At 50.1% G+C, this 23,150-nt stretch overlaps 3 protein-coding genes and 1 pseudogene across 3 annotated transcripts; 3 read left to right on the top strand and 1 right to left on the bottom strand.

Annotated features, from left to right (window-relative positions):
- The first annotated feature begins 5,926 nt into the window (after positions 1-5,926).
- On the top strand, positions 5,927-7,763 carry LOC112889795 (anthocyanin 5-aromatic acyltransferase-like). The gene is made up of 2 exons (XM_025956564.1): positions 5,927-6,852; positions 6,946-7,763. Exons 1-2 carry the CDS (start codon positions 6,145-6,147, stop codon positions 7,663-7,665), a joined length of 1,428 nt encoding a protein of 475 aa, XP_025812349.1. The 5' UTR covers positions 5,927-6,144; the 3' UTR covers positions 7,666-7,763.
- A 632-nt stretch (positions 7,764-8,395) lies between these two features.
- LOC112889796 (UDP-galactose/UDP-glucose transporter 3-like) lies at positions 8,396-12,080 on the top strand. Its single transcript, XM_025956565.1, has 7 exons — positions 8,396-8,664; positions 8,744-8,841; positions 8,981-9,117; positions 10,036-10,066; positions 10,536-10,639; positions 11,140-11,261; positions 11,339-12,080. Exons 1-7 carry the CDS (start codon positions 8,486-8,488, stop codon positions 11,757-11,759), a joined length of 1,092 nt encoding a protein of 363 aa, XP_025812350.1. The 5' UTR covers positions 8,396-8,485; the 3' UTR covers positions 11,760-12,080.
- A 357-nt stretch (positions 12,081-12,437) lies between these two features.
- On the bottom strand, positions 12,438-14,227 carry LOC112890008 (cyanidin 3-O-rutinoside 5-O-glucosyltransferase-like). Its single transcript, XM_025956835.1, has one exon. It carries the CDS (start codon positions 14,055-14,057, stop codon positions 12,549-12,551), a length of 1,509 nt encoding a protein of 502 aa, XP_025812620.1. The 5' UTR covers positions 14,058-14,227; the 3' UTR covers positions 12,438-12,548.
- Positions 14,228-16,176: 1,949 nt separating this feature from the next.
- Positions 16,177-23,150, top strand: part of LOC112889010 — a 36,949-nt pseudogene continuing 29,975 nt past the window's right edge.

The following is a 23,150-nucleotide window of genomic DNA, read 5'->3' as shown; positions in this document are numbered from 1 at the left end:
GGTATGTGTTCAACTGTGAAGCCATTGAAGTGTTTTTCCATTGCTCTTACTGCCTCGAGATAGTTTACCATATCTGGTCCTTGGGCTTTGGATTCTTTCTCAATGTGATCTGTTATGACCTTCGAGTCTGATTTTACTGTGAAATTTTGATGGCCCAGAGCTTTTGTCTTGCGGAGACCCAATAACAGAGCCTCGTATGCAGTGGTGTTGTTTGTGCTTGGATCTGGCTTGGTGAAATTTAACCGATCTGCATATCTGATTTTGACTCCTGAAGGTGATTCTATGATTGCAGCAATGCCGACTCCGTCTTTGCACCATGCTCCATCACAGTATATGAGCCATGGTTCTATAGGTGCCTCTTCTACAAATGTTGGCGATGTCCAATCTGCAATGAAGTCTGCTAGGACTTGGGACTTTATGGCACAAAGTCGACGCAGAATTCTGAGAGCTTCGAGGCCCATTTGTTGATTTTGCTCGAAGCTTCTCTATTGTTGAAAAGGTTGTGTAGTGGTTGGTTGGTGACTACCACAATTCTGTGAGCCCCGAAGTAATGGCGAAGCTTTCTGGAAGATACGATGACAGCATATGCAATTTTCTCGAGCTCTGAATAGAAAAATTTGGAGCCTGAAGGTGCTTTCGAGACAAAATACACCGGCACTTGTCTGAGAAATCATTTGATCTCTTTCTCCAGCACTAGGGCTGCGCTGACTGCTGAGTGCGGAGCACTAGGAGAGTATCTTTCGGGTCTGGGGCTGTCATCTTGGTCATTTTGGTGAGATAATCTTTGAGGGAACTGAAGGCTTTGCTCCGCTCTTCTCCCCAATCGAACTTGCTGGCACTGCGAAGGACTTTGAAGAAGGATAAACTTCGGTCTGCGGAATGAGGGATGAACTTGTTTAGCGCTGCAATTCTTCTAGTGAGTTTCTGCACATCTCTGATGGACCGTGGCTCCTCCATGCTGGATAGTGCTTTTATCTTGTCTGGGTTGGCTTCGATGCCCTTGGTGGGGACTAGGCATCCTAGAACTTTCCCCCTGTGCACTCTGAAGATGCATTTTTCTGGGTTTAGGCTGAGGTTCGCAGCTCGGAGGTTAGCGAAGGTTTCTGCCAGATCTGCTATGTGGTTTTGCCTTTTAGTGCAAGTTACGACAATGTCATCCACATAAGCCAGTACGTTTCTTCTCAGTTGGGGACCAGGACCTCCGAGGACATTTTGGAGAATGATCGTCCAGCATTTTTAGGCATTCGGGCATTCTGACAAAGCAATAGGTGCCGAAGGGGGTAATTAAGCTTGTTTTTTTCCTCATCTTCCTTTCTCATCCAGATTTGATGATATCCGGAGAAACAGTCCAAGAGTGACATGAGCTGGCTATTGGCCGCACATCGTCGACCACTCTATCAATTCTTGGGAGAGGGAAATCATCCTTGGGGCATGCCTTGTTCAGGTCAGTGAAGTCAATGCACATACGTCACTTCCCATTTTTCTTCTTGACCGGCACAGTGTTTGCCAACCATGTTGGGTACTTGACCTCTCTGATGACATTGGCATCTAGCATTCTCTGAACCTCCGCTTTGACTGCTACGATCTTGTCATCGGATATTTTTCGTAGTTTTTGCTTCTTGGGTTTCATTAAAGGGTCAATGTCGAGCCTGTGTTCGATGATGTCCCTGCTGACACCGCAAAGGTCACTGGCGGACCATGCGAACACATTCTTGCACAAAAATTTGAGAAGCTCTTTCTCCTCTGCTTCTCCAAGGGTTGCGCTTATTGTCACCATCCTATCGGGCATGTGCCTGTCAAGGGGGACCTTTTTTGTTTAGCAGTCATCCTCGAAATTTGCCTTCTCCTTGTCCCTTTTGGGCTTTGAGAATGGCGGAGGTTGGGTGTCTGCTTCGACGTGATGTACATTTCTTTGACCTGGGGAAACACCCCTCTCTATATCTCTGGCCAGTTGCTGGTTGCCGTGGACTGTGATAATTCCTTTGGCTGTAGGGATCTTCATGCAAAGGTACAACTAGTGTACGACAGCTTCGAACTTGTTTAGGAATCCTCGTCCAAAGATGGCGAGATAAGGGTAGTTCATCTCCAGTACATCAAAGGTGATGTTTTCCGTCCTTGGGTTAGTTAGATCCCCGAAGGATACCGGAAGAAGGATTTTCCCCAGAGCATTGACTCTTTTACCTTTGAAGCCTATTAGCGGAATTTCTGCTGGTTGTAGGAGATTTCTGTCGAGGTTCATCCTGTCGAAGTTGCTAGAAAAGATGATGTCAGCGGAGCTGCCGGTGTCCACAAGGATTTTTCCGATTGTCCATCCTTGGATATTTGCCTCGATGACCATAGCATCTGAGTGTAGGTAATTACTGAGGTTGATGTCTTGTTCGGAGAAGGTTATTTGCATGTGTGACCATTGAATTTTGATCATCAGGACGTCCACCAAGATGTTGTGGACTTGTCTGAAATAGTCTCACCTCTGCCTTTTATTCTTGAATTCCAGCGAGGATCCGCTGGCTATGGGCATTATCATGCCAAAGATAGGCAAGGTGTTTTGGGTGTTTGGCTTTTCTTCTTTGGGAGTAGACATTGATGGAGGTGGGGGTAGCTCTTCTTTAGGTGTTTGGAGTGGAGCGTGGTTAGCAACTTGCGAAGGTGCTAAGCTTGTGGATTGAAGGGGGTGCTGCCAAGCGAACGAGCGTGGCTGGTAGGTGAAGCTTGGGTTTGGGGCGAAGGTTGGGAATAAAGGTTGTGGTGCCCAGGTGGTATGGTTGACCAGTTTTTGGGCGTTCTTTTCTGCCTCCATTCTCTCTAGGTTTTTTTCTTTTCAGGGCAGTAATTGGTTGTGTGGTCTGAGTCTCTTCTATGGAAGTGACAGAAGAACTTGTTGGGTTTGTTGGGGTTGTTGTTCTCTTTGTGCGGAGGTCCTCGGCCTCGGCCCTGGCCTCAACCTCTTCCTCTGGCTCTATTGGATCGCCCTCCTCGATGTGAGGGTTGATCGAAGGTTGTGCTTTGTTGGGTTGGTGGTGGGGTGATGAAGGGCTGGATGCTTTGGGACTCGTCCTCTTGTTGAGGTTGGACTGGGATGATGTATTGTGGGTTCTGCGGTCGAGGGTTGTGGTAGTTTGGGTTATGCCATCCAGGTTGAGAGTTTTGCCTCATCATTTTTCTCATTTCTACCCTCTTCTTGTGATCTGTGTTAGATCTTGCGTACTTTTCCATTTCTGCATATAACTCTCGAAGGTTTGTTGGAGGTTCTCTTGACATATGAGATGCTAGTGGCCCTGGCAGTAAGCTTTCGTTGCAATTTTTGATTGCCATGCGCTCTGGGAAGTTTGGGGTCCGTGCCTTTTTTTTGACAAACCTTCGGAAGTAGTCGTAGAGGGGTTCTTTGTCCTACTGGAGGTATTGTAAGTTATCGGCTGCGGATGAGTCATTCCTCTTGAATCCTTGGAAATCTTGCCTGAGTTTGTTTTTAAGATCACTCCAACTCGTGATGGACCTTGGTGGTAGGTAGGAGTACCAGGTAGCGACTGGACCTTTGGAAGCCATGATGAATGACTTGGCCCTGATGGGACCATCCCCTCCAGCGGATGCAATTGTGACTTCGTATGCCATGAGGAATTAGGTTGGGTCTATAGAGCCATTGTATTTTGGAAGCTAGACAGGCTTGTAGCCTTGCGGCCATGGAACTTGCTGCAGTGTTACCGACAGTGGTGAACTAGGATTGAGTGCTTGTGGTGGGGGTGATGGTCGGGCCATGGAACTTGCTGCAGTGTTACCGACAGTGGTGAACTAGGATCGAGTGCTTGTGGTGGGGGTGATGTTTGGTGTGTTCTTCTTTGGAAGTGGTCTTCATGATAATGGTATCCTTCGTGGTGGAGGCTATGGTTTTTTGTGTAGTGGTTGGTGGTTTGGTATCGGAAGGTATTTCCTCTTCTTGTTCGAGCTCTTCTTGAGCTCTTCGAATGTCATCGAGCTCTACTTGCATCTCAGCTAACTTGCGCTTAGCATCCGCAAGTTGTTTGGCCTCTTCGGCTTTTTTTTCTGTTAGCCGCTACTTGAGCACTGATTTTGCCCTTTGCTTTATCCACGGCTTTGAGTTGTTGGGTAGTGTTTTTGAGGGTCTTGGTTCTTGGCTCTGGGGGGTTTGGCCTTGTGTCGGATGTTGGGTTTCCTCGTTTGGACGGCTAGTGCTTGGTGCTATAGGCTTAGGCTCAGTGGTTGTCCCGGAACTCGCGACCTTCTTCTTTGATGGTGCCATAATAGGTTTTTTGGTCGAGCTGAGAACACGGTGGACGCCTCTGTTGGGATCCAAAAGATATTTTCCCAAATAGAAAAGTAAAAATAATATTCTGACTCAACGGGATGACCTTATATGCACTTTCAAAATCTTAAAAAATCATCCTGATCACAGTAAAGTGGGGGTATTTATACTCTCCACCTCCGTTACATAGTCCCGGAAATGCTCCTACCTACTCCGAATATCCGACGAATATTCCGACTTGTAGGTCATTTCCGGGTGTTGAAGTGTACAATTTGCCTTGTTCTACGAAGACACGTTTCCTCCGTGGGATCGGAGGTAATCTTCGATCCGACTTCCCGCTAGTTCATCTACCGCGGACCTTCGGTCTCGTTCATGCCTCAATCCGGCTACCGTCGCTTAGTCATCCTCTCCTTCGAAGGTCCTCACGTCCGGGCCCAGGCTCCCTCTTGATGATTGAAGACCTTCGACGACCCACATCGGAGGTCTCCGGCTCCGCGTTCCACTTCATTTCCTGCATGAAGATTTGGACCTTCAAGGGATACGAGAAGTCGAAGGTCATTATCGTAAATTCCACACTTGTTTGCTCCGCGTGGAACGTCCGATCGGGCCTCTCGGAGGTGGCGATCCCAACATTAACGTTCCATGAACCTTTCTAACCTTGATTAGTACTCCCCCTCCCAAATTATTATTAGTTGTTTTGATCTTTTTTTAGATTTATAGGCTTTGTTATACACCTAGATATAAACATATATGTAGATATATAATAAAAATTATATATGTAGAAAAGCTAAAATAATTAATAATTTAGGACGGAGGGAGTATTTGAGTTGTTTGGCTGGGGAGGCTATGGTTTGGTATCCCTCTGTGCTGTTGTGCTCGTCTGCTGATGTATTATTAAAGGCCGCACAATTCGTGGTAGGGCACTGCGGCGCCCGCGTGAGTGAAGCCACCTACCACATGAACGAATTCAAGAACGAGTGAACTGTGACGTTGCTACTTTGTCGTTGATAGACCTTGCCAAAGCAAAATATTTCGTGTCAGACTCAGATCACTAGTGGTCACTGTCTGATTCACTGCAAGAACCAGTTCCGTAGGGAAGCAAGCCATGGTCAAAAGGTTGCTCGACAAAAGCATGCAGAAGAACTGTAGACGCTAATCAAACCTGAGCTTAAAAGTCTTTCAACAGCTCAGGAGAACCTCTTGGGGACAATTTTGAGCTGAACTTGATGGAACGCCCTTTCTTCCCCTTTTATTTTAGCTTAGTCGCTTAGACTTCTCTTGAAGTCAGGTTATTTGAATGTCGGTGTACCACGGAAAACCTTGAGCTGTAGCTGACTAGCTGGGTCAAACAGTTAAAATTTAGGATCTTGGCAGGTAGAAAGAGAAGACAATTCCTAGCTGTGCATTCGTTGACATTCACTTACATCGGAGAAGGGCCCATAAAATGATCACAGCTCTACTTTTCAAGATGCCACGACCACCATTCTGTTTCTCCCTCGGTCCCATTTGCTCAAACATCTAGTACAAAATATTCAAGTTTGTATAAAATATAAACAAAATGATTCATCGAATAGGCAAATCCTTGTGTGCCTTCTCCAGCTCCATTTTTGGAGGGTTGTGGCCTCCCAATCTCTTCATCGGCGCGTGTTTGGACACACGTGTGGCGTGACTTGTGAGTGTGAGCGGGAAGGTCGCGTGCGTTCCTGATGGATCCTCTCAGAAAGAAAAGAAATGGGAATGCTATCGTGATTCGAATTCAAGCAATTTTATTTGAAAACGAGAGGGCGTCCCGGACATCTTATCCCCTACTGCACTTCGTTTTCTCTCGGTGAGCTCTCAGTCACCGAGCTTGTCGTTCTTGAACCTTGATCCCATCAGTTTCCACCATGAGCTCTCAGGTGCGCGTTCTCAACATCAGCCATGTCCGTCCCGTCGAAACGGACGGCGTGTCGCCGCCGCACCAAGGCGGGCACAAGCTGTCCTTCATGGACCTGCTGCAGATCTCCAAGACAATCCAGCGCCTGTTCTTCTTCGACGGCCCCGACCTCCCGCCGTTCCCGTTGGTCGTGAGCGCGCTGCGGTCCTCCCTCGCCGCCACGCTCGGGGCCTTCCTCCCCCTCGCCGGCGAGTTGGCCTTCCGCCCCGGCTCCGGCGACGTCGTCATCGACTTCTCCCCCGCCGCCGTCTCCCGCTCCCCGGGCGTCAAGTTCGTCGAGGCCGAGTTCGCCGGCGGCGCCGACGCCATGCGCCGCCTGGCCAGGGACGACGAGCACGACGCGGAGGCGTTCGCGCGGCTCGTCCCGGAGCTCGAGGCCCGGAGGCTGCCCGCCCCGGTCCTCGCCGTGCAGGTCACGAGGCCCGCGGGCGGGGGCGGCGCCGTGGCGGTCGGGGTGTCGATCGGGCACGCGGTGGCGGACGGCCACGCGGTGTGGCAGTTCCTGAGCGCGTGGTCGACGGCGTCGCGGGAGGGCCCCGGGTCCCTCGCCGCGCCGGGCTTCGTGCGGCCGACATTTGACCGGGCGGGCATCCGGCACCCCAAGTCTGCCGAGCTGGTCCGCACCGTACTGAGCAGGGTCGCGCCGGCGCTGCCCCTGGTAGCTCTCTTCCTCCTCCTGATGAATCGCGTCAACTAATTCTCGAACAATTACTGAACCCGGTCTCGTCTGATCCGAACAATGATCAAACAGCTCAGGTCAGCGTCGTCCAAGCCGGAGATCATGCAGCAGAGCAGGAGGACCTTCCTGCTCCGCGCCGACGAGATCCGGTCCCTGAAGCAGCACATCCTCGAACAGAGCGGAGCAGGCAGCCGCGGCGAGCCGCCCAAACCGCCGAGCACCTACGTCGCCGTCTCGTCCCTGGCGTGGGCGTCCATCACCCGGGCGACGCCGGCCATGCTCGACGCCAACGACGCCCACCTCATGGTCAGCGCGGACTGCCGCAGCCGCCTGCGCCCGCCGCTCGGCGACGGCTTCTTCGGGACCTGCGTCAAGGCGTGCTACGCGCGGGCCGGCGCGGGCGACCTGCTCGGCGGGGCCGGCGTCGCGCGCGCCGCCGCGGCCATCCAGCGCGCGATCCGCGCGTACCTGGAGGAGCCCGAGGGCGGCCCGCTGTCGGACGCCGAGGGGTGGGTGGCGGCGTACGGCGCCGTCCCGAAGGAGAGGCTCGTGACGGTGGGGTCGTCGAACCGGTTCGCGGCGTACGAGACGGACTTCGGGTGGGGCGCGCCGAGCCGCGTCGAGCTGGTGTCCCTGTTCGCGGCGCGGATGGTGACGCTCCTCGGCGCGAGGGACGGCGGCGTGCAGGTCTCCGTGGCGCTCGACGGGGCGACGATGGATGCCTTCGCGGCCAACTTCGCCGTCCCGGCGGTTCGCACGGCGGCTGCTGGAGCAGTGTCCGTAGCACGATAGGTGTGGCTGGCCGTGTCAAGTTCTGAAGTTCGCCGCATGGGTTTCGCTCATTTGTTTCACTGAACCTGAATACCTGATGAAGCGACGATGAGCTGAAATTGTCGACGCCCAAGGAAGTTGCTCAGATGTGAGAAAATGGCGATGAGCAAGGGTGTATTCGTTTCCTACCCTCTAAATTTTAGACCCATCACATCAAAGAGAATCTTGTCATTTAGAAGTATTAAATAAAGTCTAATTATAATTTTTTTCACAGATGGATGCTAATTTGCGAGACAAATTTAATGAGCCTAATTAATCCATAATTTGCCACAGTGATGCTACAGTAATCATCCGCTAATCAAGGACTAATATATCTTATTAGATTCGTCTCGCGAATTAGCCCTGGGGTTCTGCAATTAGTTTTGTAATTAGACTTTATTTAATACTTCTAAATGATAAAATTCTCTTTGATGTGACCCTCTAAACTTTAGACCCCATAAAAGGAACACACCCGATAAAAGACCCCTCTAAACTGTCAGCAACCACGACCCTGATTTCCAGCCCAGCCCAGCCCAACGCCCGACGGGGCACGCACGCTCGGGCCGGCCACCCTTCCACGCCATCCAGCCAATAGGGAGTCCGTCCTGGCACGCTTCCCCCAATCGCTCCACGCCACGTCGCCCCTCTGACGCGCGCCTCCCTCCTTTGCCACGGTCGCGCCCCCCACACTTCTATAACTCACACGGGCTCCCGCCTATCCCCGGCGACCACCGCGCATCGGACCCACCATACGACGCGACTCTACTGATCCCTTGCCGTCGCCGTCCGGCGAACCGACACCATGGCATCCGCGCGCCGGGGCCGCGGCGGCGGCGGCGTCAACGGCGTCGTCCGCCCCCGACCCCGCGACCGCGGCGACGGCGGCGGCGGGAGCATGGCGGGGCGCGTGGCCGTCCTCGCCTTCTGCGTCGCCGGGATCTGGTCCGCCTACATCTACCAGGGCGTCCTCCAGGAAACTCTGTAAGCGTCCCCTCCAGAATGCTGTCTGAACCCCGACGCGGAGAGAAGCTGGGATCAATTTGGTGGATTTTGTTCTCAGGTCGACGAAGCGGTTCGGGCCGGAGGCGCGGCGGTTCGAGCACCTCGCGTTCCTCAATTTCGCGCAGAACGTCGTCTGCTTCATCTGGTCCTTCATAAGTGAGCGCCCTCTCCCTCCCTCCCTTCCGCGCGGCGTGGTTATGTAGTTACATTTCGCGCCAAGTCACGGTGATCGATTCAGATGAATTGGGTGTCGATCGGGCGCCGATTGTTAGTGAATTTTGCTGTTCGAACGCAGTGATCAAGCTGTGGTCGAGTGGGAGTAGCTCTGCCGGCCATGCACCGCTCTGGAAGTACTGGGGCGTCAGCGTCACCAACACCATTGGGCCGACCATGGGGATCGAGGCGCTCAAGTACATCAGCTACCCAGCTCAGGTGTGTTTTTGGCTGCCTTTTCTGTCTCAGCTTCATTTGTTGGTTTCTGAACTGCTAGGCTACTGTGTCTATAGTTTGGTGCTTTGTTGCGTTAATCAGTAATGCTGTTCATTGCGTTAATGGATTGAAATGCTGCGACAATGGAATTAATTAACAGCCCTGAAGGAAAGGGAATGGAATACAGAAGGCAGCTGTGTGGTAGTGTTGCCTTAGCGAATTTTTAAGGAGCATTTATACCATGCTAAGGAATGTTGTACATGCTGCCATGCTGTCATGTCTGATTTTGTGAATTTGCGGGTTCAGATTCTGTAATTTTGGTATTATAGTGCAGGCTGGGAATTTAGGCTTAATTCTGGCTTATCTTATCACTACTCAATAGGGAGATGTGCTCTCATTTTAATGTGAACTGGCCACAGATCAGGTTAGATGACTCTTTCAGAATTCTTGTCATATTAACATTGAAGAACGTGTGTTGTGAAATTCTAACTTCATGATAAAATTGGATAATGGCACTCATTTGTATGATGCGCTGGTAGGGTGGTACTAACTACTAAACAGTCTTACTCGTATATGGTAGGATGGGTGGGATTTCATGTATTCCCAGTGGAATTGTGATAACTATATCGTTCAACTTTGCACCCAATATGGTAGGGCACTGCATTGCATAAAGTTCGTTTCATTGTTAGATTTTTTTTTCCTCCACAGACTTACTGTAACAACTGGTACAAGCTTATCTCTCCTTTCTGATTCAATATGCTTTCATGTCTCCCCTCTTTGTGAAATTAAATCTTCTATTGAATTGAACACCTGGAGCAATACTTAACAAGAGTCGCCAATTAGTCCCTTTTCATGTGATTATGTCAACAAATTCTGGAAGACCAAGATGAATCCTTACTAATTTACTCTTGGTATTAACAGGTGTTGGCCAAATCCTCTAAGATGATTCCAGGTAACTTTGCATTTACTTGTGCAGAGAGCTCAGTGTCTCTCTACATAAAATTGTTTGTGGTGCAAATTGCATATCAGGGTTCCTTATTCTTTCTGATGGACATTCTGATTTAAGTTATCTCTATAAGCGACAAAAAAATACAAAAGCGTGGAATAAAATTACAAGCAAAGATACCTATTGTTTAAGCTATGCCCTGCTTAACAATTTGACCTAGAAATAGATGAGAATAGCTTATGAATGAGCAAGAAGAATAGGGGTGAGGTTGTGATATCCATGTTGGTTCAGTGTGTTTAATGTGGATTGGAGAGATTAATACTGAAATAGTTTGTACATGTTGCTATATCTTTATTAGTAGTTGTGTTGTTTTAACTGATTTGTCTTATAAACTTTATTATTCATCAACCTTGCATGCTATGCTTCGTAGCTTAGATATATTTGATGTTTCTGAGCGGTTATTCAATTTTTACAGTAATGTTGATGGGGACTCTACTCTATGGTGTGAAGTACACATTTCCGGAGTATCTTTGCACCTTTCTTGTAGCTGGTGGTGTATCATCCTTCGCGTTGTTGAAGGTAAGATTATGTTCAATATGTTTGTTCATCAACACTCATATCAATTAACTGATTTTCTTATGTATTTGATCGTGCCTGCACCTTTTTAATCTTGATGAACTGCAATGGGTCCAACGTTTGTCCTGCCCATATACAACATCTAAAAGGCTGAAATTAGCCTGTTCCTTTTATTTTTAAAGTTGATATATTTGGATATTCGCCATTCTGTAGAACCAATCCCAGAAAAATTAAATTGATATTCTGTTATTTCTGTGTCATTTATCCTGATGTTATATGACCTGCTCATCAATATCTTTAGAACAAGGGTCATGTAACTTTTTGTGTGACAGTACGTATAGGAAAGAATTATGTTTGCAAAAAAGGAATGGTTTATCAAAATTGACGTCACACCAATGTTTCATCTGGATCATTGCTGGTTTTATTTGATCTATATGTGATTTAACACAACTGCTCTGTGCAAGCACTGGACTGCTAAAATCTGTTTTCTGCTACTGTATCAGACAAGCTCCAAGACAATTAAGAAGCTTGCCAACCCTAATGCACCCCTTGGCTATGCATTGTGCTTCCTCAACTTAGCTTTTGATGGGTACACTAACTCAACCCAGGATTTAATAAAATCAAGGTAATGATATCCTCTCGATCTCATATGAAACTATTATGATTTTTATCATTATTCTAACTGTATTTTTTTTACTGCAGATACCCAAAAACTAATCCGTGGGATATAATGCTCGGCATGAACCTCTGGGGGACCATATACAATGCTGTAATTATGTTTGTCGCGCCATTGCTGTTCAGTAATTGGCCATATGCCAATGGTTTCGAGGCAGTGAAATTTTGCCAGGAGAACCCAGAGGTGGCCTGGGACATTTTCTTGTTCTGCCTATGTGGTGCTGTGGGGCAGAATTTCATCTTCCTAACCATCAGCCGGTTTGGCTCTCTTACTAACACAACAATCACTACCACCCGCAAATTCATGAGCATCGTGGTTTCATCTGTCATCAGCGGCAACCCATTATCTCCGAAGCAATGGGGTAGTGTCGTGATGGTCTTCTCTGGCCTCTCTATCCAAATATATCTCAAATGGAAGAAAAAGAAGGGCAGAGAGCACAAGGAGTAAGCTCAATTCTTGAACCCGTTCCAATTTGTAATTTTGATTGGACAAATCTGTTGTGAGGTTTACCGGGACATCGTCAATGTAGCCCATTGGAATTAGGAAAGTTTTAGATGGATTATTATTATTATGAGAATACTTATGGCAAATTGCTTAGCGTGAGCTATTTGTAACGGCTGGTAGTTTCTGTTCTACAGGGAGGAGATGCAACAAATTGTGTTGCATTGAGAGCAAAGTTGTATGATGACCAGTGTATTTTTGTTCCACTCTCTCAAAAGAAAATCTGTAGAAATTAATGACAACATCTAGATTTATATTTTTCTAGCTCATTTACCTCATATGTAGTGTCTAGGATTTTCTGGGAATCAACTCAAATTTGAACTAAATCACATAAGTTATGTTGATGAGGAGAATTTGTCTGGGAATGTTTATAACAAGGTCAGAATCTTCCAATCCTAGCAAATATTTGTTGCCAGGAGATGTTATGAGAACAATACTCTGTTTATGACCACGGACTGTGTGTCATGTGCTTTTTAGTTAATCGGCCGGCGGCGATCGAGCTGCAATCGGCACATGCCCACATGAACGTTCCGGAGTTCAAGCATCTCTGACATGCATCTGTGGCCTCGAGTTTTCACTGAACTCACGATCGGCTAGCTGTTGTCTGCAACTTATTGCAGGAGGACTGACAAAATGCTTTTCTGAATTTCAGGAAACACAGATTGATGGACCACCCACACATTTAAATTCAAAAGTTAATCCCTTCTTCACCAACAATGGAAGTGTCATCGCACATCAGATGACATGCTGAGATGCACAATTGTCACAGCAATCACGATGCCGCGACGTCGCCGGCGGGCTCATCACCACAGCCGCAGCCGACGCGAACGCACGCAGATTCCTCTCCGATGTCCCGCCGGTGGCCACGGCCTCGCGCGCCAGCTCCCTCCACCGATCACACCGCGCCCGGATGGCCTCGCCGCCGCCCATGACCGCCTCCACGCACCACCGCAGCTCGCCTCGCTCGACCAAGCCCTCGCCGTCCACGCGCGCGCGCGCCCCGGCGCCCATGCGCGCCTCCACCAGCCACGCCACCGTGGGCTGGTCCGTCCACTGCGGCACGGCCACCATCGGCACGCCGCGGGTCACGCTCTCCAGCGCCGAGTTCCACCCGCAGTGCGTCACGAAGCAGCCCACCGCCGGGTGCGACAGCACGCGCACCTGGTCGCACCACTCCACCACCAGCCCCCGCAAGCCGCCGGCGCCGGCGCTGCTGCTGTCTGGGTCCGGGTCCGGGCTCGCGCCACCGTCGGCGGCCGTGCGCGCCACCCACAGGTACGGCCGGCCGGTGGCCTCCAGGCCCCGCCGCATCTCCTCCTCCTGCCGCTTGCTCATCGAGAGGACGCTACCGAACGACACGTACACCACGGACCGCGCCGGCTTCGTGTCCAGCCACTCCATGCACGGGACCTTCGCGTCCTGGCGATGCAACAGGTCCGCGCTTGACGGGAAGGACGCATCGTCAGGGAGCACGGGACCGACGGCGGCGACCTCGAACTGAGGCATCGCCCGGAGCGCGTCGGGCTCCAGGGCGTCGAACGTGTTGACGAGCACCATGGGCTTGTGCTCGTCGAGGGACAGGAAGAGATCGCGCAACAGGTCGAGCAACAGGTAGTGCCTGTGCTCCGGCGAGGTGATGGACACGGCCGACGGGAGCGCGTCGGGCTTGAGCGGCGGCAGCCCCGGCAGGCAGGCGGCGGCGCCGGGGTCCGCGCCGTTCGCGCACGCGGCGAGGGCCGCGTCGTGGCCGTGGAAGTAGTGGTAGTAGACGGCGAACACGGCGGCCGGCTGGATCCAGAAGAGCGCCGCGGGGACGCCGTGCGCGCGCGCGATGTCGGGCACCCACGGCACGAGGAACGTGTACACCACGCGCGTCACGGGCCACCCCCGCGCGGCGAGGCGCGACACGACGGCGGACAGCGTCTCGCACCCGGCCGCGCTGGCGCGAGCCCTGTAGGTGCCCGCCCCGTGCGTCGCGGAGCTGAACCCGTCGTCGAAGCCGTCGGAGAAGGGGACGTGCAGCACGCCCGCGGCGTCCACGGCCTCGTCGTCGGGGCGCGCCAGGGAGGGGAACATGCGGCGGTGCCCGGAGACGGCGGTGGAGAAGGTGACGCGCGCGTCCGGATTGGCCGCCATGACGCGGGCGGCCAGGCGGCGCGCCGGGTTGATGTGGCCCTGCATCGGGCTGGTCACGAACAGGAAGTGCTGCTGCGGAGGAGGAGGAGGGGGAGGTGGGGTCTCCATTAGCCTCGAGCTTGATTGGGCTCGTGCAGGAACTGGTCTAGTGATCTTTGCCTGATCTTAGCTGCAGTGATCGAACAGTCTATAAAGACTACGGAGCCATGCGGTCTCAACTTGGCGGCTACGGCAGCCGCTTGTTTCTGCTTTGTCTTTTTTACATTGGATGGTAATGGACTGATAGAGGCGAATGCCGAATGGAAGATAGTTCAGCCCATGGTTGATTAAAAAGGGAAAGGTAATTGGACATATGAGAGAGTTGCCGCGTTTCGTGATTCCACCTCTTCAGTGCCACGTCAGCTCTCGGCACTTGGTGATAAAATAACCAGATAACACTTGGTGATAAAAGGAATCAGGGGCAACAGCAGGAGTACCGGCAGCATAAGCGCGAGGAAGAAGATGATGTTAGCTGGGCTGAAATGTTTACTGGGCCGAGCGGAGAACGATTTTGCTTCAGGCGACAGCTCGCGCTTTCGTAGAATTTCCGAAGCGGACCAAGGCCGGATATGCTAGCAGTGATTTATGACAGCCCAACCAAACCAATGCCCATGTTCTGCAATTTCCAATATTGGAGCCCATAAGGCCATGACGCGGCAAATGCAATTTCCATGTATATAGAGCCCATGAGCAATATTTACGCGGCTTTTCTTTTCTGGTTCTTTCTGTTTTATTTTTATTTCCTTTTCCTATTTTATTTTTTAAAAAGCATCCTTGTAGAATTTTTTATTTATGCGACATGGATGAAGATTCTTCACATGTAGTTTTCATAATGATTGTTTGACAATATATTAATTTCATAGTATTTTGTTGTTTTCTTTCTAATCTTCATGAAGGTATACTTTCACCAGTTTGTGATTTATTATGTTCAGAATTTGTTTCCTTCATATTTTTTCGTAAAACTATATCTTAGCAAACATATACTTCATTGTTTGGCAGCTCCATTATTTCTTTTACTTCCCTTTTTACTTCATATAGGGCCTATTTGGTAGAGCTCCAACTGATCCTGATTCTCTGAGAGAAGTGATTATATGGGTGAAGGTGATTCTCTTTAATTCTCTAGTATAAACTCTTAAAATTAGGATGGAGAATCACTTTATAGAATCAGGAGAAGCTACTTTTTTCAGCTCTCAATCTCTTAGTTCATTTCAGAGAATCACTCCACAGAATCAGTAAAAATCACTTCTCTCTCAAAAACTATTTGGCAGTGCTCCTGCTGAATTCAGCAGAGAATCACCTCTAGGAGCTCTACCAAACACACCCATACTCAATCCCCCCCCCCAAAGTCCAAATCATCTTCATTTTTTTGTGCTGAAAGTTTGATGTGTACAATTGAGGACATTATTAGTGTATGGATTAACGATCGAGCTAAGTTAACCCTACAATATTGTTCTTTCAGCGGCCAATAGATACAACTAATATAGGTTATTTTTCTGAAACACAATACAAACACAACTATTAACAAGCACGTACAGTCATCTTTTGAATGCATATGAATATTATGGAAGATTGAACGGGTAGATCTTGAGTTTGATAAAATGACTATAAGATCTGAGTATAGCCAGGGTAAATAAAACACACATTGCATCAAATCTAAGTTTCGATCCACGGTACACAAAAAGGGGTATATCACTGCCCCCTCTGACCATGCAATCTATTGCTGGGTTATCTAGAGTATATTAGTCCAATTTGGTACTAAGGTCAGCTTCAAAGGAACCAATGAGCTGTTCATAATTACGATGGTGCACATAATTGAGCTAGCTGTTAGTGATACAAACGGCCACTTGGAGTTTACTAACAAGCAGTTAGTCACACTCACACCACGACTTGGCGTTTACTAAGCACAACGCGGTCTACATAATGCAGACACGCAGTGGAGGCCTTACTACTGTCTGCGATCATGGCCTTGCTGTCTTGCTCGGCCTTGAGATCCGCGATTGACCTATTCTTCAGTCTTCACACAGCAGACTTTAGCCATCTACATTGTGATCCATGGAACGATAAGGCTATAAATAGCAGTCGATCACTCAAGCTAAGTCACATTCGTCATTGAATCTAGTTGAGTTCCACCCTATTGTGGTCCTTGTTCCCGCCAAAAATTAGGAGCAAATTAAATAGGTTGCCACTAATGGCAAATCGCAGAGTAAACCACGCTCTTGACGTTGCCTTCCTTGTCGTCATCCTCCTGCCTTGGATGGTTAGACCTGCCAAGTTTCCACGCTTCACCATGACCCCGAGGACAAAGCAGCAGCTCAGGAAGTTCTTCAAGAACCACGCGTCCGACGTGGCCGATCTCCTCCCTAGTCAGGGGCAGGAGGGCGGCAGCTCCGATGATCAGAGCAAGCCAGTTCGCCGGCAGCTCACCCAGTAGCCCGGGCCAGGGAACTAGCGGCCAGAGCCAGGCCCCGGCCACTAACGCCGGCATGTACCTGTACAGCTACAGCGTCGGCACGCCTCCGCAGAGCGTGTCGGGCGCGCTGGACATCTCCAGCGAGCTCGTGTGGACGCAGTGCTCCTGCGCCACCTGCGACGCCGACGCCGGCCACGCCCTTCTACCCAGCCCTGTCCACCACGATGGCCGAGCTGCCGTGCACGAGCAGCACGTGCCAGGACTTCGTGGCGCAGACGTGCAGCGCGGGCACCCCTGCCGAGTGCTGCTACACCTACGTGTACAGAGGCGGCGAGGCGAACACCACCGGGCACCTCGCCACCGAGGCGTTCACGTTCGGCGCGAGCCGCGTAGACGGCGTCGTCTTCGGGTGCGGCCTCGACAGCACGGGCGACTTCGGCGGCGCGCCGGGCGTGATCGGTCTCGGCAGGGCCCCCCTCTCCCTCGTCTCCCAGCTCCAGGCCGGGCGGTTCTCCTACTACTTCGTCCCCGACAACTCCGTCGGCTCCGACAGCTTCATCCGCTTCGGCGACGACGCCGCGCCGTCTCCACGCTGCTCGCCAGCAGCGACTACCCACTGTCGGAGAAAGGCACATCAGTGCCGGTCACAGTGAGCTTTAGTGCCGGTCCCTGTGACCGGCACTAAATGGCCGGCACTAACGTGACAGTCGTTAGTGCCGGCTATACTGACCGGCACTAAAGGGCTAGTGTTAGTGCCGGTCCGTAATTCCAGCCGGCACTAACGTTTCAAACAATAGAAACCATTGTTCAGCATGCTGCATTGCTGCTAGCTTCCTAGTCATTGCAAGTCTCAGCACTTAGCAACTTTTCAAACAAAAATTACATGAGAATGGCAGGAGACAGTATAATTTTATCAAAACTTAGCAGACCAGACATGGAAATAAGTACAGAAGCATCACTATCAAGTAAAAAAATGTACATTATGTCAGAGGTGCACTTGGAAACAGAACACAAAAGGATGAGAGAAGATTCGTGGTCCCACCTGCTTGCAAGAAACCCCTTTAAGTGCTTCTACTTGCGTTGGTCGAAATATCGTCCTCCAAATTAACCAGATGCTTTTGCAATTAGTCAGGGCAAGACTAAGAAGCAGGGTATCACGTAACTCAAAACATTATTGATGTGCAATTAACCAGATGCTTTTGCAAGTTGATGTGCCCACCTCGAATCCGTTTTTGCGATCGGAGGGCGAGGAGGAGGTTCGGAGGGAGGGGTCGACGGTGGGGGCCGGAGCTTCGGGCGGCGGCAGCAATGGGGCGCGAGGACGCGGAGCAGTGGCGCGAGGACCTCGAGGCGGCAGGGGCAGCCGGACGGCCGGGCTGCGCGGAACAGGCCGCGCGCGAGGACGACGAGGTGCGCCGCGGCCGGAGCTTCGGGCGGCGGCAGCAATGGGGCGCGAGGACGCGGAGCAGTGGCGTGAGGACCCCGAGGCGGCAGGGGCAGCCGGGCGGCCGGGCTGCGCGGAAGGGGCCGCGCGCGAGGACGACGACGTGCGCGGCGGCTGGAGCTTCGGGCGGCGGCAGCAATGGCGCGAGGATGTTGGGGCGGCAGGTAAGTTGGGACGACGTCGTCGATCTGAATGGGCGAAGGGGCTAATTTGTTGGGGGGATGGCGCGGTTAGTGCCGGCTAGTGTTACCAGCCGGCACTAACGCGCCCACATGACGTCAGATGGATAAGTTAGTGCCGGCTGGTATTACTAGCCGGCACTAACTTGCTCAAGTTAGTGCCGGCTAGTGTTACCAGCCGGCACTAACGTGTACCATCCGTGCGGGAATTGGCACGTTAGTGCCGGCTGGTATTTCTAGCCGGGACTAACGTGCCCGCCTTACACTGTTGAGGCACGTTAGTGCCGGCTCGTTCTTGACCGGCGCTAACGTGCTGGTACCGATAGACCGTTTTCTAGTAGTGACCCCAACGCCTACCTCGTCGGGCTCGCCGGTGTACGGGTCGACGGCAAGGACCTTGCCATCCAGCGGGGGATGTTCGACCTCCGAAAGGATGGCTCGCACCACGTGAAAACCTCAAATCGATTACGCAACATTTGTAACGGACCCTTGTGGCCCGTTACAAGTCGCAACATTTGTAACGGTTGTTGTTTGGCACCTGTTACCCATAAGCGCAGTAAGCTTGACCCTGAACTGGCCACCACAATGCCTGTTACCGATGAGGACTTCTGGTAACGGCGTATTAAAGGCCCGTTACATTAAAATGTTGTAACGGTCGTTAAAGTGCGTCCGTTACGAAAATTGTATTATCGGTAACGGTCTCTTAATGTCCGTTACCGATCATTGTCGTATCGGTAATGGTCGTTTAAGGAACGTTACAGATAGGGCAGTGATCGTACCTAACTGTCGCTTGTAGTAACGCGCGTAACCGATGACCATTTGATGCCCTTACTGATAGAGCGGTGTTACTTGTGTGATCCGTTGATGCCCATTACCGAAGTCATTGGCGCAGCAGCCGGCGGGCATCCTCCCGCGTCGTCGCCGCGACTGGCGTCTCCTCGGCCGCGCTCTCCTCCACCGCCGTCAAGCTGGAGCGCGGCGGCGCTGCTGCTGGACGTGTCCTGCTGCTGCTGCCTCCGCGCCGGCGTCACCGAAGGTGCCGGCGGATGTCGACCGCAGTGTCCTCCGCACCGTCGCCGTCCTCCAAAGCAGTAGCCTTCTTCCACTCCGTCGCCACGGCCGCGGCCGCGACGCCGCCTCCTCCTCGGGCGTGCTCGCCTCGTAGACAGTCCTTCTCAAGGTGGAAATTGCCCCCTTTTATTGAACTTTGCTGTCCTAATCCTCTTACTCATCGGTTTTGGTGATGAATTATGCTCATTTGATGTATGGAAATTGCCCTTGTTCATTGAACTTGTAGATGGCGGCTGCTGATCGGGCTAGGATGTACAGACAGCCCCGAGATTGGGACAATTTCATAACCAGGGTCAATGGTTTTCTAGGTCAAGCAGAGGCAGATATGAGAAACCGTGGTGTTCAGGCAATGTATTACCCCTGTATAGATTGTCTCAACCAGAAGAAGTTCGGACAACGGGACAACATTTTTCATCATTTGATCACACGTGGTTTTACAAAAAATTACACGTGTTGGAACAAACATGGTGAGGAAGGCCTTAATGAAGTCGAAACAGGATGCCTAAATGAAGGTGAAGCGCGACACCATGCTCAAGGCCTTAATGAAGGGGCAGCGCGATGCCATGATGAAGCCCTTGATGAAGGTGGAGTTTTTGAGGAAAATGAACCATTCCCACCCTTTGTGATGAGGCCTGATGATATGACTGATCAAGAAGTTACGGGCTTCGATGATGGTGAGGTGTTGCAACGTGTGCACAATGTTGATCAAATGGTGCGGGATGTTGAGTTTCAAGGAGTGTACACAACTTCTGAATTAGCGAGGCTGAAGCAGTTCATTGAAGATTCAAAGAAACCCCTCTATCCTGGTTGCCAGAAGTACTCTCACCTTTCTGGTGATCTAAAACTTCTGCAGCTTAAGGCAGATCATGGTTGGAGCAACAAAAGTTTCAAACAACTATTGGATATGCTTAGAGACATGCTACCTGAGGGAAACCAAGTAGCCGAGTCTGTCTATGAGGCAAAGAAGATAATCTGTCCTCTGGGAATAGAGGTTGAAAAAATTCATGCATGCAAGAATAGTTGTGTATTATTCCGTGGAGATTATGCAGACCTTGACAAGTGCCCCAAGTGTGGGTGTGATCGGTACAAGAGGAAAAAAGATGGTGGAGATGATAATGCTGATGACGGGAACGTGCCCGTGGAGATCAGAGGCAAGAAGAAGGTTAACAGAGGGGGTCCTGTGAGGGTGGCATGGTATTTTCCCGTCATTCCCCGGTTGAAAAGATGGTTCGCCACAAGAAAGGAGGCCCAACTCTTGCGTTGGCATAAGGAAGGCTGAAAGAAGGAAAATGACAAGCTTAGGCACCCCGCAGATGCAGCACAATAGGGTAACATTGATTCCCACTTTAAGTGGTTTGCTGATGATTGCAGAAACCTTCGGCTCGCTATGAGCACAGATGGCGTTAACCCATTCAGTAACCAGAGTTCAACACATAGCACCTGGCCTGTCGTGCTGTCAATGTGCAACCTTCCACCCTGGCTATGCAAGAAATGGAAATACATAATGCTGACAATATTGGTCTCTGGGCCAAAGCAACCTGGCGACCGTATTGATGTCTACTTGAGGCCACTAGTTGATGACTTGAAGACACTTTGGAATACTGGTGTGAAGGAGGTTTGGGATGAGTTCGGGCATGAGGAGTTCACATTGCACGCCATGTTGTTCACCACCATCAACGACAACCCGGCTCATCGCAACCTCTCCGGCCAGAGTAAAAAGAAAGGTGCAGCTTGCCCACACTGCTTGGAAGAAACTTGCTCATTGTGGCTAAGAAATTCAAAGAAATTCGCATTTATGGGGCACCGTCATTTCCTCAGCAAGAAACATCCCTACCGGGACATGGATTGTCAGTTTAATGGAGAAAAGGAGAATCGAGCGGCGCCTCTGCATGTGACTGGAGATCTGGTCCTCTTGCAAGTCAATGACATCAAAACTATCGAGGAGTTACCCAAAATGACTGAAAAAATCCTTGGCAAAAGAAAGAAACGAGATGGTGAAGAAGAAGAAGATGGAAAAGGAATTTGGAACAAGAAATCAATTCTATGGGAGCTAGAGTATTAGGAGCTGCTGGATGTGCGTCATTCGATTGACAACATGCACGTCAAGAAGAATGTGTGTGAAAGAATTTGTGGAACATTTCTGCAACAGAAGTTGAAAGGAAAAGATCATAAAAATGCAAGGGAGGATCTTAAAGATATGGGCATTAGGCCGGAGCTCTATGTAGAGGAAACAGACACGGGGACGGACCTTCCCGTCGCTGCAACCACCTTGTCAAAGACAGAGAGAAAAGAATTCTGTGAGTTTTTGCATGGTTTGAAAGTACCTTCAGGCTACTCATCGAACTTCAAGAGGCCAGTGTCGGTGAAGGACATGAAAATGAATTTCAACTTGATGAAATCTCATGATTGCCATGTGTTGATGACAGCTCTTCTTCCTGTTGCACTTAGAGGTATCAAGACAGTACAGGTTCGCGACGTGGTCATGAGCTTATGTTTATTCTTCAATGCAATAGAACAAAAGGTGATTGATGAGGAAGAACTATTGAAGTTAGAGAGGAGGAATTTCGAGACCCTATGCATGCTTGAAGCTACCTTCCCAACAACATTTTTTGATCTCATGATCCATCTAACAGCACACCTCGCGAGGGAGATCTGGTTCCTTGACCCATCTTACCTTCATCAGATGTTTCCATATGAGAGGTACTTTGGATTCCTCAAATCATTGGTACATAACCTGTCATTTTCGGAGGGAGCCATGGTTCGTGGCTATGGGACCATCGAAGCAGTGGAGTGGGCCATGGGTTATATGGACCCCCAAAACCCCATTGGTGTGCCTCATTCATGACATGAAGGTAGGCTTGCAGGTGTTGGGACCATGGGGAAAAAGTCAATCACTCCGGATCCAGATGCCTTCAACAAGGCTCATTTCACCGTGATACAACAGATTGACCTGATTACACCATTTGCCAACGAGCACAACCAACAACTACATGAATAAAACCCTGCCCGTAGTGAGGCTTGGGTTGCAAAGAAGCACATGTAATGCTTCAGCTGGTGGCTCCAAGATTATGTCCAGAGATGCAGCGCAGCTGTAACCGACAATCTGATAACGAAGCTAGCAGTGGGGCCATTATTCACTGTTACAACATACCAAGCAATGAATATCAATGGATACACGTTCTACACCATGGCCCAGGATGCCAAGAGCGTCTATCAAAACAGTGGTGTGCGTGTACGGGCCGTCGACAATGACATGCAGGCAGCCACATATTATGGTCAAATAGAGGAGATATGGGAGCTTGATTATGTAGGTTTCAAGGTAGCCTTGTTTTGGTGCAGATGGGTCAATGGGAAGAGAGGTGTGAGCAAGGATAAATATGGGTTTGTTAGTGTTGATCTGCGGGTCTGGTTACAAAGACGAACCGTTTGTTTTCGCCAAGGATGTTGAGCAAGTGTTCTATATACCTGACCTTGTAAGGAAGAACTGGTGTGTGGTTATGCCTAGAAAAAAAAAGGATTGTTGGGATTGCCAATATTGTTGAGGAGGAGGAATACAACCAGTTTGATGAAATTCCATTCTTTGATACTTCATACATGCCCCGACTCTTGGCAACTGACAAAACACCGTACTTGCGAACCGACCATCATGAAAAAATCTATATACATAAATCAAAGAAAAAGCAAGATTGGTGTCTGCTGAATCCTTTTGTAATGTAGGATGTGTATTGGTAGAAATTTAATCCTTTTTGTAATATTGGTTGTGTAGTGGTGGAATTTGAATCCTTTTTGTAATATATGATGTCTATATATTCTGCCTGAGATACCATATATATTCTGCCTTAGATACTATATATATTCTGTATATATTCTGCTTTAGTTCAGTAAGTGTGCTGCAGTCTGCTGAATTCTGTATGTGACATCAGTAACGGACGTTACCACAACGCCCATTACTAAATATACATCAGTAACGGGTGTTACCATAACGCCCGTTACTAAATATACATCAGTAATGGGCTTTACGACAACGCCAGTTACTAATGGTCATATTGTCAGTAATG

The sequence above is a fragment of the Panicum hallii genome, chromosome 4, assembly GCF_002211085.1.
Source record: "Panicum hallii strain FIL2 chromosome 4, PHallii_v3.1, whole genome shotgun sequence".
Lineage (NCBI taxonomy): Eukaryota > Viridiplantae > Streptophyta > Magnoliopsida > Poales > Poaceae > Panicum > Panicum hallii.
This window is presented reverse-complemented; position numbering and strand designations above follow the sequence as displayed.

Coding starts and splice junctions, on each gene's coding strand:
- LOC112889795 (XM_025956564.1), top strand. CDS start 6,145: ATGAGCTCTCAGGTGCGCGTTCTCAACATCAGCCATGTCCGTCCCGTC. Junction 6,853..6,945: donor TCGCGCCGGCGCTGCCCCTG/GTAGCTCTCTTC, acceptor ATGATCAAACAG/CTCAGGTCAGCGTCGTCCAA.
- LOC112889796 (XM_025956565.1), top strand. CDS start 8,486: ATGGCATCCGCGCGCCGGGGCCGCGGCGGCGGCGGCGTCAACGGCGTC. Junction 8,842..8,980: donor CTTCATCTGGTCCTTCATAA/GTGAGCGCCCTC, acceptor GTTCGAACGCAG/TGATCAAGCTGTGGTCGAGT. Junction 11,262..11,338: donor CAGGATTTAATAAAATCAAG/GTAATGATATCC, acceptor TTTTTACTGCAG/ATACCCAAAAACTAATCCGT.
- LOC112890008 (XM_025956835.1), bottom strand. CDS start 14,057: ATGGAGACCCCACCTCCCCCTCCTCCTCCTCCGCAGCAGCACTTCCTG.